Source organism: Oreochromis niloticus, linkage group LG12 (assembly GCF_001858045.2).
Source record: "Oreochromis niloticus isolate F11D_XX linkage group LG12, O_niloticus_UMD_NMBU, whole genome shotgun sequence".
Classification (NCBI taxonomy): domain Eukaryota; kingdom Metazoa; phylum Chordata; class Actinopteri; order Cichliformes; family Cichlidae; genus Oreochromis; species Oreochromis niloticus.
The window spans coordinates 14,455,345-14,470,194 of record NC_031977.2 but is presented as its reverse complement, the minus strand read 5'-3'; the positions used below and the strand labels follow the sequence as shown (position 1 = coordinate 14,470,194).

The window sequence follows — 14,850 nt, the reverse complement described above, 5'->3', positions numbered from 1 at the left end:
TAGATGTTCTTCTAATCCACCAGATTATTAGGTCTGATCAGGACCTGACACTGGACCACTGGATCACTATTTAATAGAAAGGTGTCCTAAAACTATTACTCATTGTTGAGTAATGCACATACCATCAAAGACCAGAGTTCCTCCAGTCCCCGTGAAGTCGGCATCTGGTGAAGCCTCTCCTCCAACAAAGCTCCATTCTACAGTGACTGTGCCCAGATTCCCTCCTCTCCTCTCTATAACCAGAGGCACAACCATAGGCTCCTCTCGAACTTCTAGATAGAGCCCCTGATTAGTGGTGTTGGGACTGAGGCTGTAGATCAAAAATACCCCAAATGCATCTCCATTCACCCCTATAGTGACTACTGCTTTGTCCGGTTGACCAACTGAGGGCAAGTTCTTCTGTGGTACGGTCAAATTTATCAGCTCGACCTTCAGACAACACATGATAAAGAGTTTTAATTTTTACAGTTTCCCATAAAACTCTAATGACAGCAAATACAGAATTTATTCCAAAGAAGTTAAACCATCATTAATGCAAAATAAACATACAGCATATGATTGATTTTTACCTTTAATATCTGAATGGAGAAGCTCTCATCCATTTCAGGGAAAGAATCAGTCAAAATCAGGACTGTGAGGTTTGCGACCACTGATCCATCATCCATGAAGGCTCTTTGAGCCGTCACAGGGGTGTAATCACTCCCTGCCACAGCCTGGGAACTGAGCAAGACAGCAGCTGCAGTCATGTTTTTTACATAAGTCATAACTTGGGACTGAGAGGTCAACTGGTCAGCCCCTGATGGCACCCAAGTGCAAGAAGATGGGGTCCCACTTGATGACAGAGAGAAGGCCTGGCATGCACGCTCTCTCAGACAAGCAGCAGCGCATGCAGCCAGGAGGTCTCTCTGACCGGTGAGGTTAAATGTCCTAAGGAGTGCAGCAGCTGGAACGCCTGGTTTTGGAACGTTGTAGTACATTGACAGATTCTGGCCTTTATCCTGAGCCATGCCAACAATGTCAATCTCAGAGGTGCTGTACATGATCTCCAAGCGACCAAAGTGACCACCCCTGTAATAAAGACAATGGTGATGACAACAGAACGACAGCAGAGAGGAATAGGTTGTTCAATGTGAATGTAGTGACACAGAAATCATAAAATAAAAAAAATACCTCCTGCGAACAGTGATATTGGCTCTATAAACTCCCTCAAGTGGCTCCTGGACACGGTACGTAGAGTGTTCAAAGTACACTGTTCCATACGGGTTGTCATTGGCAGGCACTATTATATTAACAGATGTATCAGCTCCCAAGTTTCCTCCATTACTGGCATCAATTAGTTCTACCTTAATTGTCTAGAAAACACAGAAAGAAAGTGACAAAGATAACAAATAATAAGTAGTAAAAATACTTCTAATAATGTATCATTTGACTTAATTCACAATGACATTTCCACCCACAGCTTCTTACCTCAGTAATTTCAGGTACATCGTCAGCCAGAATCTCCACACTGAGTGTCTTCATGGTGTCTCCAGGAGCAAACGTTACCTCTCCTGATGTGGGCCTAATGTCCCCTACTGCTAGTTTACCATTGACAGTGGCCTGCCACTTAACTGTCACTGTGCCAATAGTACCAGCATTACGCACAATAGGTAATGTGACAACAGTAGAGTTAGTGTCTGGCTCCTCTATTGTAACTGGAATAGCCTGGAAGACTAGATAGATTTAAAAAAAAAGGGGGAAGAAGTTGGTAAACAATGACAAACTGTGAATATAAAGAAAGGTTAAAAATGATCCTGTATATGGGCTACTAACCAAAAGCACCAAAAGGGTCATCAGAAGGCAGTATGGTGATGATGGCACGTGTAACCTCTCCCAGAAGAGCTCCTCCTGTCGTCTGGTTGATGAGCTCAATGAGGAAGGTCTCCTCCAACTCAGGGATCACATCATTAATAACATAGATTGGTACTGATTTACTGGACTCCCCTTCTAGGAGGACAACATCAGTTGAGGCTACGCTGTAGTCTTCACCTACAAAGTTAAACATATTGAAAACACAATGACAAGCCTTGTTGCTCACACATATACTGTAGAGGAAAAGACTCATCTCTATAGTCATACTTACTGACTCTAGCGGTCAAAGGCAGTGCTCTGAACTTGACAGACACATCAGCAAAAATGCCCCCAACACGGGTGACGTTGATTATGGGCCCAACGTAGTGTTCAGCCACACTGACAGCAGATGCTGACAGCTGGAGGATTCCAAAAGCATCATCACTGGCCTCCACTATCACCTGAGCTACAATATTAGTCCTGGCACCCAGAGAAGGGGAATTGGAAACTGAAAGAACCAGTAAGGGGATAGTTTATCATATCATGTCATGTCATGTCATGTCATGTCATGTCATGTCATATCATATCATGTCATATCATATCATATCAAATCATATGTCACAAGTATTTTTTCCATGTCTTTATCTTACCAAGCCTCTCCTGTTCTCCTCTGATGAGATGAGCGCTTATTAACTTCACAAACACCGACTCATCCCTTTCTGGATCTTCATCATCCAAAACTCTGAGGGTGATGTTTGCTTCTCTCTGATTGGCCAAGAATACAACAGAATCGAGCAGAGGAATAAAATCCCGCCCCTCAGTGGCTCGGCCAACCCCAGGGGTCCTGTAGGGTTCTGGGTCTTTCTCATTTAGTGTCCCATATGTGACTCGCACCTAGATGAAATAAAAACAGAAAACAATATATAATTTGATACATGATACCACAAGTTGAAATCTGTCAATCCAAGCTATTTATATATTTAAAAGTCAAAAAACAGAAGCTTAACTGGATTTATTTTCTAAGGTTTCTATTAAGTTTCTAAATCTTCTGCAGATCACACCTGACCCATCAGGCCTCTCTGTCGCTGGATGGTGAGGGAGACAGTTGAGTCAGCTTCAGGAAGTCGAACCGACTTTGATACATTAGCGAATACAAAAACACCATATGGATCGTCGCTGGCGAGCACAGTCAGATTAGCAGATGTCCTGACACCCAGACGACCATGTGACACATTAACCAAGGACACAGTGAAGCTCTTGTCCAACTCGGGCATCTCATCCTCGACCACAGTGATGATGATGTTCTGTGAAGTCTGGCCTACACCAAAGGTGATGTTTCCAAACCTGCTAAGAAGCTCCCCCTCAGAACTGGGATCAGCTTCCCAGTACAGAGTTACATTGGAGAGGTCACCAAAGGACCTATCCACCTGGGAAAGAAAAAATGAGAACAAAGAACATAAGATAAATAAACAATCACTGGGAAGGTCCTAATTTTTCAATAGTGTTGTACACTGACCTTCAGAAGCACAGAACTATGTCCATCCTCTGGCTCTGTCCCATTAACAGACAGCGACTCAGGACTAAACTGAAACACTCCATGGGCATCATCAGATGCAGCAATGGTGACTGTAATGCGAGATGCAACTCCCAAGCTGGCTGCATAGAAAATATCAAATGGATTTTACTAACAATTAATCCATTCTGGTTGCATTTTAGGAGTTTGATCCTAAAGCAAATTAAATGTACCCAATGGTCAGAGGAAAGTATCAATCAAGCAGTTAAAACAGACCAATGATAATACAAGTCTCCTTACCAGTAAATAAAGTAATATTAATATTACTAGTACCCTGAAGAGCATCAGATTAAAATACAAGCTTTATAGATTATGTGGAGACAACAGCTCACATAAACTACTTTAATTTTCTTGCTCCATGAAAGGGTGTTTGCTTTTCCCACATAAATCTCCTTGAGCTCTGTCTCACAGAGGCTCACAGCTTAATGCAAATACCACACACATTATAGCAAGCATGCATATGCACACACACACACAGAGTGTGTATATGCATCGCAGACCGTTGTGGGGAAGAAGGAGCAGAGACTAGAAGCAGTTTGAGGGGGAAAAGGAGGGGGCTACTTACCATGGTGGCGATAGGATGGAAGGAGCAATTGATAATCACTCTCCCCACTACCGCTCCCTTCACTATGCAGAAAATGATCCACTGACGGATCAAACATGAGGATCAGGGAAGTGTCACACCAGAAGAGTAAAGATTGAAGGGCGAATGGGAAGGAGCGTAGGTTGGCAGCCACATGTGAAGGTATTGGGAAACACACAGGAGGGGACCACACATAGAATACAGAAAAACAGCAGCGCAAAATACAGGGTCAGTTCAGTTCTAAATAAAAAAGGTAAAGACAGCTAAGAAAAAGAGCTACTTAAGACAAAAACTGGGAAAAAAATGCTGATCATACAGCTAAGAATTCCCACCTCCTCCGTCGGCATTGTAGAGCTCCACTCTAAAAATCTTTTCCAGTTCAGGGACAGGATTGTCTATGATGGTGATATTTATGAACTTTAACCTTTCCCCTGGAAGAAAGTCCAACATGCCCTCTGAGTCCTGCCGGGAGCATATGGAAAAATAGGAAACCAGTGAGCAGCCAAAACATATTTTCCCTTCACCTATTTGCTTGTTCATCAATACATCATCAGTGAAACCAACCTCATAGTCTTCAGGGCTGGATGCTGTGAAGGGGGTTGTTCTATATCCCACCATGATCCTACCCAAAATGCCTTGAGCTCTGGCCACCAGCAAACTAATCTCTCCATCTTCTTCGTTTACAGTGATGTGAGCAGGTTCCAATGCTGGAGAGATCAAACCCTCTCCTGGAGGACTGGGCTGAAACTGCAGCAGCCCTGCATAAGGATGTTCATGTGTTTAGTGACAGCAATAAGGAGGATGTAATAAGAAGGAGGCAAAAGGCATGATGAAAGTAGTAAGACAGAGACAAGAAGAGGGAAAATTGTAATGATATTTTAGCTGCCTAATAAACCACTTGCAGCAAAATAAACATACTTGTGCTTATGCACTAAACAACACTGAGAGAAAAATAGTGTTTTGGGGAATGGTAGTAAATACCATAGGGATGGTCACTAGCTGTGACAGTGATGGTGTTAACAGAGTTATTGGGGTCAATGCTTGCTCCACTTGTGGGGGTCGAGCCTGGCTTCCCATCACCGGACTCTGCAGACACCAGCACAACCTGAAAGGACTCTGCAAGCTCCGGGAGGTTATCATCCAACACCAGTAGGTTCAGTACCTAACAGAAAGATGAACAAAAGCCAATTTTGACAAAAGTCATGTTGTTTAGACCCAGTGGCACCAGCAGCACCACCTGTGTCCACCTTTCCTCTCCAGCCCCATATGAGAAATTGATTATTACAAATTCAGGTTTGAAAATGGATTCTGCTCTAAAGTTCGACTGTCATTTGAACACAGTGGTAAAATCCTGCATGTTTCCAGTTGAGACTGCTGTTAAAAAATCAACCATCTTCTGTACAAAAGCAACCTTCAAACATTAATACATCATTTTATAACGTCATCCCAATTAAAGCAATGCACTTTTTATTGGAATTAGCTAGGCCTCCATTGCTCGCTTCACCAGCTTCCAGTTCATTTGCAAATTAATTTTAAAATTCTTTTAATTGTTTTTAAGTCTCTTAATGGTTGTGGCCCATTTTGTCTGAACATGTCCGGTTGTTTTAGTTATTCCAAGACTCCCTGGCCTTCAACCCAGTGTGTGATGCTAACTGTGATTTTAAGTTACTTTTTATGTACTCTTTTATGGTTTAACTTCCACAGCTCTTTCGCATTTCTTTTATGTTTGTTTTTATTGTGCACCACTGGTGGTACTGGTCAGCCCTGTTATTGTTTTTAAAAGTGCTTTATAAATAAAGTGGTATGATATGGTATTTTTATATTGCATTACACTTTTGAAAATAATCTATATTTATGCCACTTCCAAGTGGTCAGTTTCAGCAAACACCTGTTATTTTATCCAAAAATCTGCAACCAACCAACCAACCACTAGGCGGGGCTGGTTATCAATAAACACTACAATTGGGTGAATCTGAAAGACATTAATCGGTAGCTGCTTTAACATTTGATTGTATGCAGTGAGTGACTACAGTCTTTGTCATCCTGCATAAATTCAGAAGGGCTTTCCCCAACTCTCACACAAACCTGAGAAGGCTCTCCAGGCGTGAAAAGCACCGCTCCAGTTGCATTTAGAAAATCTTGATTGGCCGGTGTGTCGCTATCCAGTTGGGTTACAGTGTAGTTGACATAAACATGGTCCAGCAATCCCCGCATACGCTCAATCACACAAGATATAGTGGAGCCCTCTGCGGTGGTCTTTGGGGACAAAGAAATAAAAACATTAAGGACTTGATCAAAACTAAATGCATCTTAGTCACTTATTACAATTTGTTAGATTCAATTGCGCTAGCCTTATTAATTATGGCCCAATCTAATTCCAGCATACTAATAATGTGATTTAGAGTGCCATCATTTGATAGCCCACATGTTCCTTTGCCTTTAATTTTCTAGTGGAAGGAGATACAGTAAAGGAGACACACTGGTTCTGATGGAATGCCATCACCAGCTCTGCCACCTGTTATATTGATTGAAATGGGGAACAAGATCTCTCATTTCTAGTAAAGGAACTCCTGATCCTCTACTATAGGAATGCCCTCACCGACAGACCTGCTGTTGCCTCACCAGCTGTCACTCTACCTGATATGACCCAAGACGAGAGCCCACTCATCCAATCCAGCTACTAAGAGAAAGCATGCTCTCTCTGCAGCCGAGCATGGAGACTAATAAAAAATGCAGCAGGACAGGGGCTGACAATCAAATGGGTTTACATTACATCTGCTTCTATGCATATACTTACTGTGTAGAGACAAGTGAGTGATGACATTAAGCATAATATTAATGACATCGTGGTCATGCAAACCACATAATTTATTTAGTAGTCTGATTTACTTTCTTGTTTAATTGCATGAAAGACTTTCATGAAGCAGGTTGACTATCGATAACAACAGACACTTACATCAGGTATGCAGGACCCAGTGAATCCAAAAAGCCCATTGGCATTGTCACTCTTCAAGACTCGCAAAATTGCAGTGGGTCTGGGGAGGGGGAGGCGTGCTCCACCGCGCACTGCAACCAACTGTAGGTAGAATACCTCCTCTCCCTCCTCCTCAGTGTCATCTCTCGCCTCCACCACAAATGACTTCTGCCTCTCGTCCTGCTGGTATCGTAGGTAACCAGAGATGGTACGCAGGTCTGCTTTAGGGGGCTGAGTGTGGAGCTCGTGGATATGGCTGCGGTTCAGCTTAGTGTGGTACAAGCGGACATCCTGGAGAAGGCCAGTGTAACGCTGCTTACCCTCAAGATCTGACCCAATGAACATTGAAGCAGGTCCTGGGGTAGAAAAAAACACCCAAAAAACACTGAACAATATTTTCTAATATTTAATGCATAGTGTTTAAGATATACAAGCAAAAACATTTGATACATAAAAAACAGTAATTTTAATTTGATGTCATAATGATGTGACACGATCATATATATTGAACAGGTTTCGTGAAATTACTTCCCTTCCTGATTTCTTTTTTTTTTTTTTGCATCTTTGTCTCATTTTCATGTTTCGGAGCAGAACAGATTTTTTATATTAGACGAAGATAACCAGGCTGAGTAATGTGTCTTTTACATTCCTGTAAAAGATGGATTACCAATTATTGTCCCATTCTTCTTTACAGAATTCTTTTAGGTCAGGCACTTTGGAGGGTTTATGAGCGTGTTCATGCTAAAGCATCTCAATTGGGTTTAAGTTGAGACTTTTACTAGGCCACTACAAAAGCTTCTTTTTGCTTTGTTTTTTTGGCTTTTTTGTTTTTAGCCATTCAAAGACGGACTTGCAAGTGTGTTTCAGATTATCCAAATTATTGTCCTGCTGTATAACCTAATTGCAGTTTTTATGAAATGCTGTGATAGTTTTACACAGATGTAACAGGACTCAAACCTCACAAAAGTTCAACTTTTGACTCACCAGTCTACAGAATATTTTCCCTGAAGTCTTGGATCACCAAGATGCTTTTTTGGAAAGTGCGAGATGAGCGTTTGCTTTCATTTTGGTCAGCAGTGGTTAAGCCCTGGGACTCTTACAAGGATGCCATTTTTGCCATTTTTTATTGTTGAATCACGAACTCTTACCTTAACTGAGACATGTGAGGCCTGCAGTTCTTTAGATGTTGTTCTGGGTTATTTTGTGACCTCTTGGTCAAAACTGTTCCGAGTTTTCTCCATTTGTGGATCATGGGACTCTCTGTTGTGCACTGGAATCCTAAAAAGTCTTAAAAACTGGCTTTGTAACCCTTTTGAGACTTATAGAGATCGATGACTTTTCTGTTTCTCAGCTTTTCTTTTTTTTTTACCTTGTAGCATGATATGTGGCTAGTGAAATTGAACTCAGCTTTTGAAGTTAACTCATAATTTAATAAGAGGAGAGGGAATTACTATTTCACATTTGGCCAAATAGGAAGGATAGCTTTAATCCCTTTAGCAATTAAATCATCACTTAAGAGCTGCTCTGGTTATCTTTGTTTGTCCTTGTCTGATTTTAAAATTTATTTGATGATACATATAAATGTGACAAATACAAAAACAAAAATCACCAGGAAGGGGAAAAATACACAGTAATGTAGATTCTAGTAATATTTCCTAGAATCTCTCATTTACAGTGTTTGTCATGCTGTCATATTGTTTGTCTGATTTACCAGTCACAGCCACAGACGGGTTTTTTTTTACTCCAGTGCAATTGTGTGTTATTTAACACAAACATATTTCACTTAAGACTTGGTGAGATCAAAGCAATTGAATACTAATTGCATCATTTTCACACTAATTATTGAGCCTCCTTTGCGGTGTTGTGTACCAGTAACGTAATGAGGGTCATTACTCCAGGGACCAGAAACAGAATCTTGATTAAGGTATACAAATGCCTAGGTCTAGCTCTTTCTCATTACTCATTTATACACTTACACCTCATGCGCCTATCACTTTGTGAACTTGCACAAAATGAGACAAATGCAGGAAATCTGCTACAGTGACCAAGTACAAAGCCCTGACACAAAGCACTCCATGTATAGGTTGAGTTACCAGAAGAAAACAATGGTACAACATGACTGATGATTATGGATAAATCCAGTGTGACTGGAGTAAGCCACAGAGGCGTCAGAATATTTCCCCTATGGGAGCTTTTGGTCAAATGCCGGCTATTGTGCCCATTAATTAGAGAGAATGGGAAGAAAAGAAGATGCCAACCGATTCCCTTCAGCAGTAACAATGTGCAGCACTGCTGAGGGTAAGTGGTCACTCAAGCATTGGGAAGTCCCAGTACAGTACTCCTGAACAATGAGGAAGCAGCAGAGCATGTCAAGGTGCACATGCCTTTTATCTTTATGTAAGAACTTAAGACTTCGAACAATTTGAAAACTGTTTCCCACATAGTTTGGACCTTGGACAACATTTTGACACTGAAAACTAAAAAATTTTTACAACTCTTAAATGACAATTGAACAGTCTGTTACTTGTCCAGATCGGAAAGAGCCTTTCTCTTCAAGATTCAATTCGATTTCTTTTTCAACACTTGTAAATATCAAAAGTTACTGACACAAATTACATTTGCATTTATTTATGATGAAAACAAATTATCTTTCTATCAATTAAATAGCTTTACTCTTAAAAATATTTTGATTTTTTTTTAAGCCATCACATGTGGAAACGTTAAAAATCTGTCGAGTCCACAGGTGTGTGTCACATGTATGATGTCACATGTATGACCTTTCCAAATATATTTATAGAACTTGACTGTAACAGAGGTTAAACAATTTGCTAACGTGGAGAAGCCTGCTTGGAATAAGCATTTAGCAGCAACAGGCATGGAAAAGGAGAGGAGTAAGGATGACAGGATGCAGAAGAATGCAGAGGATGGTTATAGCATGCATGCAGTTCATTCCACTGTTACACCTCACAAGACAACATTAGATGTGAGGATGATGAAAATATGTGGACCAACAGGTGGTCCCAGTACTGTTTGCTAGTTTGTTACTGTAATATAATAAAGCAGATACTAACTGCTGGTTTGCTTTAAAAAGCAGAATGTCAAATCTTGTATTCTTTAAATCACCATCTAAAGAATATTAACTATGATAGGCAATACAGTTGGGTATCCTGGTTACACAATGCTAAACAACTTCTTACTGATTCACTGACTTTCGTTTTGACACATGAATCAAATATTTGATAGCTTTTTGTAAGTTAACTATAGTGATTGTATGAGCTATTTATGGAGAGTGATTTTACCTTTGCAAGAAATGTGTCAAAGTAATTGAAAATAAATGGAATGAACAAGGAAGCTTACCGTCACTGATGCCCTCTCCTTTGATGCTTTTCAGTCCCCCAGGAATAGGTTTGCCATCCAAGAAGAATTCAATAATCCCATCATCGACTGTTATGATGACATGTAGCCATGTATCTGCAGGAAACTTTTCTGCAGAGGCCCGGGCCACTTGGGTACTGTTTGAACCTATTACTGTATAATATAGCATCACAGTGACATGAGACTCATTGGTGTGGACCTTCACTCCATAGTACAAGCTTCCATTTGTTCCTTTGGATGCTATGAAGCCGTCAGTATCTAGTCTGGGTAAAAGCCAAGCAGAAAAGGTGAAGTTGCTAATGGCCGCAGGCCCATCGTCAGGTGAGATGGTACCATAAGCTCCAGGAAGCCCGGAGAAAAACCAAGTGTCTGTGACTGAGTGGTGTCTCCTTGCATGAGGCCTGAGCTCAACCTCATCTGGAAAGGAAGCTACCAGGAGCAGATCATCCATCCGAGGAAGGCCCTGTGGGAAGTGACCAGAAACAATTTCCCAGGACACGCTTACATCACCAAAAGTGCCCTGCTTACGGAGGATGGTGAAAGAAGTCGCATCAGCCATATCATCTTCAGAGAGTACATCTTCAGCTACTTCTTGGTCCAGGTTGTCCTCAGCAATGGCAAAGACACCAAATGGGTCATCATTGAACGGGATGAAAACAGAGGCGTTTAGAGCACTCTTAGCCAGCCGTCCGCCCTCGCCGGGGTAACCGCCTTAGAGAAACAATGGCCAAGTGTCAGAGTTTTCCAAACGAAAATTAAATCTGTAGTTACTGATGATTCAAGAAAAAATAATTTCATCTCATTTTCTCTCTGCTTAGTGAAATTTCTTCTCATATCTGTCTTATGTGTCTTATATCAGTTTTATTTTATGCGTTTCTTTTAAACTCACCTGAGATATTTACCAGCCTGAGGATGTAGAACTCATTGAACTCTGGAAGTTTATCGGAGATGGCTTCCAGAACAATAGGCTTGGTCTTTTCCCCTGTAGTGAAGGTGACTGATCCACTTGTGTTTGTAAATTCCTGGTTTTCTTCCAGAGGAGTTAAAGAATCGTTGGCAAACAGCTGCCAGAACACTGTAATATTCCCAAAATGGCCCCTCCCACGTAGTACACTGAGGAAAAAAAGAGAGAAAATATTTCAGTAACAGAACATAGGTAATTGTCTAAAATATCAACTCTAGCGTTTTGACAGTACTTTGGAGATTATAAACTACTGTTTTTGACAGAATCATACATTAAATACAAATAAAAAAACATAAGAAATTGCAAGTGAGGTAATATTAACCAAATGTTACTCACTAAAAAATATTGGTTTTTCCCTCTTCAACTGGTTTTTCTACAGGTTCCAAGGAGAAAATCCCATTGGCATCATCATTGGCCTCAATCACCACAGTAGCTGTGGCTGCTCCATACACAACTGCATCACCTGTGGACACATGCACATTATTGACGCTGGAATCAGATAATTAAGGAAAGGCAGACACATAGAGCGCTGGCCATATTGTTATTGCCATGTTAAATTTCACGCAATAGGAGGAGGCTGTCTCATTAACATAGCGCACTATTACTATGGTAACCAAGCCTAGGAGGATAAGGTGGATGATTTGTGAATAAGCTAAATTCCAGACAAAGACTTATCTCTGCATATGACTTAAAGTGGATATCACCAATAAATAAACCAGAACTATTGTATTTGAAAGTTTACAAATTTTGGAAAAAGTGCAGCTGTAGCAGCCCCAGAAGTGCAATATCCTCTCACAAGCACATACTTCAAGTTGCCGGACAACGAGTACCCTGAAACAAGCATGCAAATCTGTTTGTGATTAAGCAGACAAGGTAAAGAGTGTGAAGATGCCAGTATGAGTTTAGCTTACTTCTAACATTGGGATTATTGACTTTTAGCACAATCCATGCCAGCACAGCCCTCCGGTATAAACAAGAGGCTAACCCTTTCTTGATTCTACTCCATGTCAATCAGTAAACAGAAAGACGCCAGAGGAATGTTTGCCTTTGTCCCTTAGACCGTCTGGAGTTTGGTTATTAAGTTCCTGTTTTGTCCCACTGGCCTACCGTTCCCAACCACGAAAAACAATATAGGACCATGAGAGCCTTTAGTCTTATCAGAGACACTGCTAAATACCTCTGCTGCGTCTCTTTGTATGTACAGGATACAGACAGACAAAATAAACAGAGCAGAAGATGTTAATTGCTTGATTCATGGAGAGGATGTACCTTCCTCTTGTCCGAAGGCAGGTAACCCAAAGAAAATACATGGAAAATATGGTTTACTCTAAACCAGTAACTAAAAAAAGCTCTTTATTAAAAGAGAACGACATTTCCATTATAAAGAAAAGCTATATAAGCATATATTACCTGCCATAAACACATATATCATTGTAATGCATAGTGCTACATTTTTGTTCTCATCACTTTTTTAAGAAAACAAGCACATACTTACCAGTGGCATTGTAGAGAACAATGTAAAAAGGCTCATCGGTCTCCGGTATGTCATCATCTTTTACAGCCACAGAGATGTTCTTCGTCCATTCTCCCACAGCATATACCAGCACTGTGTCATTACTTAGCAAGAAGAGGTCATCTGGCGATGCATCATTGTACTCTACTCGGTACGTCACTGTGGCCACGAAGTCTGCCCGTCCTGCCCTCACAACCGTAAAGTTGGCCACACCGCCTTCTTGAAGCCGCACAGCGACAGGTTCTAAGATGAGCGTGCGAGAATGAAGGAAAGGGAAGGTTGTCAGAGAGGGAGGACAAGCTAGAAACACATGTATTATTATGTAATCAAATCTTTACCTGAGAAATAAATGGGGTCATCATTCTTATTAATCCATAAGTTGGAACTGACTATGTTTCCCAGTCTTGCTCCACCTGTCGCATTTAACAGCGTGACGGTGAAATTCTCCATTTCTTCTGGAATCTTAAAAAGCAAAAACAAAATTTAAACAAAGAAATCTAACTCAGCTGTGGATGGTGTGCTCTTTAAGGTTTGGTTTACATTTTACCTCATCAGGTACAGAGAAGAGACTGAGATTTTTCAGGTACTCCCCCTCTTCGAAGGTGATGTTTCCTCGAATGGGGCGGACGTCTCCAGACAGTGCTGGCTCCAAGACCCACAAAACTGACACTTCGCCAAAGTGACCCCTGTTCCTCATCACAGGGTATAAAGCTGAAGGAGAAACGGGGCACACAGACATGATCAATTTAGATATTGAATGTTTGTTTTTTCTCACAGATAAACTACATTTGATTTTAGCTGTACAGCCATTCTGAAATGAAGCAGTAGGTGCACAGCTGTACACATGTTTATTTATAGCAAATACAGGTGATACAGGCCATTCACTAGAGGAACTACTTTATCCCCATTAACATGTCCTCATGTTTTACACAAAAACACAGACAGCCTTTGTTTTCCTTAACAATCACATGAAAGTTGGACACTCTAATTTTCTGTGATTCACTCCTCTTAGATCCATTTCAAGTGTCAATGAGGTACCACTTGACCTGGAAAAGTATTACTATTATCTAAAGGACTGCTACTTCAAGTTACCCTGGTGCGTCTCGTTTCCTTTGCTCTCATTGATGGCCACAGTCAGTCCTGACTGGCTGAACTCAACGACTCCGTAGGGGTCATCATTTTTTCGAATGGTGATGTTGACCTCCCGGTGGTTGCCAAGACGACTAGGTGGAGTGCTGTGGCTGCTAAGTACCACAGAAAAAGTCTCGTCCAGCTGTACGCACACACATAACAAAATAAACAAATACAGTTACCACACTGAAAAAGTTTCAAAACATTAACTTCATAGCTTATTAAATGGGAAGGTAGGAAGGATAATGCATTTGAATTACACTGCAGCACTGTGTTAAATGCAGAAAATAAATAAGTAAATATTAATATCTTGCCATTTCTTACCTCTGGCACCCCATCGGGCCGTGCCACCAGTGCCACCACCACCTCTCTCTCTCCGGGTTTAAACTCCAGAATGCCCGTGGCACCGTAGAATTCATTGTTGCCCGAGGGCATAACAGCATATCGTATCAGCTGTTTCAGAAGCTGTCCCTGGGCTCTGACCACATGCAGTTCAACTGCCTCACCCTCCTAGGTTAGAAGAGACAAGCTTCAGAGCAAAGAAGCTAAGAATATATTCAGTTGAAACTTTAAGTCAATTTTAACTCATTTTTCACATACATTTTCATGGCAACCATTCTGAAATCATTATTATTATTATTACTGTTATTATTACTATAAAGGTTGTATTCAGATAGAGACCTATAATTAATGAAATCAGCAACACCTGCATTTGACTATTTCATGGTAATAAAGCTGCTATAAAAGATGAATTTCTATTTCTAACGTCCCAATGCACAGAAAAAAGCTAAATTATCAAGGCAAAACTTGGACTCTACATGTATAACACACATTAGGGAATTATTTCAAAGTACAATATATGATTTTGTCCTATCACTAGGGTTAGAGTAATTGTCAGTTATTGTGA

The 14,850-nt window shown here is 40.8% G+C and overlaps 1 protein-coding gene across 1 annotated transcript in view; it reads right to left on the bottom strand.

Annotated features, from left to right (window-relative positions):
• Window positions 1–14,850, bottom strand: part of adgrv1 (adhesion G protein-coupled receptor V1) — a 108,838-nt gene that overhangs the window by 71,775 nt on the left and 22,213 nt on the right. Inside the window, exons 14-36 of the mRNA XM_019366190.2 lie at window positions 14,268–14,453; window positions 13,905–14,085; window positions 13,360–13,523; window positions 13,151–13,274; window positions 12,795–13,055; window positions 11,636–11,762; window positions 11,225–11,448; window positions 10,318–11,046; window positions 6,943–7,316; window positions 6,072–6,242; window positions 4,968–5,148; window positions 4,551–4,744; window positions 4,319–4,448; window positions 3,969–4,049; window positions 3,347–3,486; window positions 2,892–3,257; window positions 2,481–2,724; window positions 2,123–2,338; window positions 1,813–2,028; window positions 1,468–1,712; window positions 1,171–1,352; window positions 570–1,068; window positions 123–429 (exon numbers count right to left, since the gene is read on the bottom strand). Of these exons, the coding sequence (XP_019221735.1) occupies window positions 123–429; window positions 570–1,068; window positions 1,171–1,352; window positions 1,468–1,712; window positions 1,813–2,028; window positions 2,123–2,338; window positions 2,481–2,724; window positions 2,892–3,257; window positions 3,347–3,486; window positions 3,969–4,049; window positions 4,319–4,448; window positions 4,551–4,744; window positions 4,968–5,148; window positions 6,072–6,242; window positions 6,943–7,316; window positions 10,318–11,046; window positions 11,225–11,448; window positions 11,636–11,762; window positions 12,795–13,055; window positions 13,151–13,274; window positions 13,360–13,523; window positions 13,905–14,085; window positions 14,268–14,453 (5,542 nt within the window). The remainder of the gene's footprint in view (window positions 1–122; window positions 430–569; window positions 1,069–1,170; window positions 1,353–1,467; window positions 1,713–1,812; window positions 2,029–2,122; window positions 2,339–2,480; window positions 2,725–2,891; window positions 3,258–3,346; window positions 3,487–3,968; window positions 4,050–4,318; window positions 4,449–4,550; window positions 4,745–4,967; window positions 5,149–6,071; window positions 6,243–6,942; window positions 7,317–10,317; window positions 11,047–11,224; window positions 11,449–11,635; window positions 11,763–12,794; window positions 13,056–13,150; window positions 13,275–13,359; window positions 13,524–13,904; window positions 14,086–14,267; window positions 14,454–14,850) is intronic.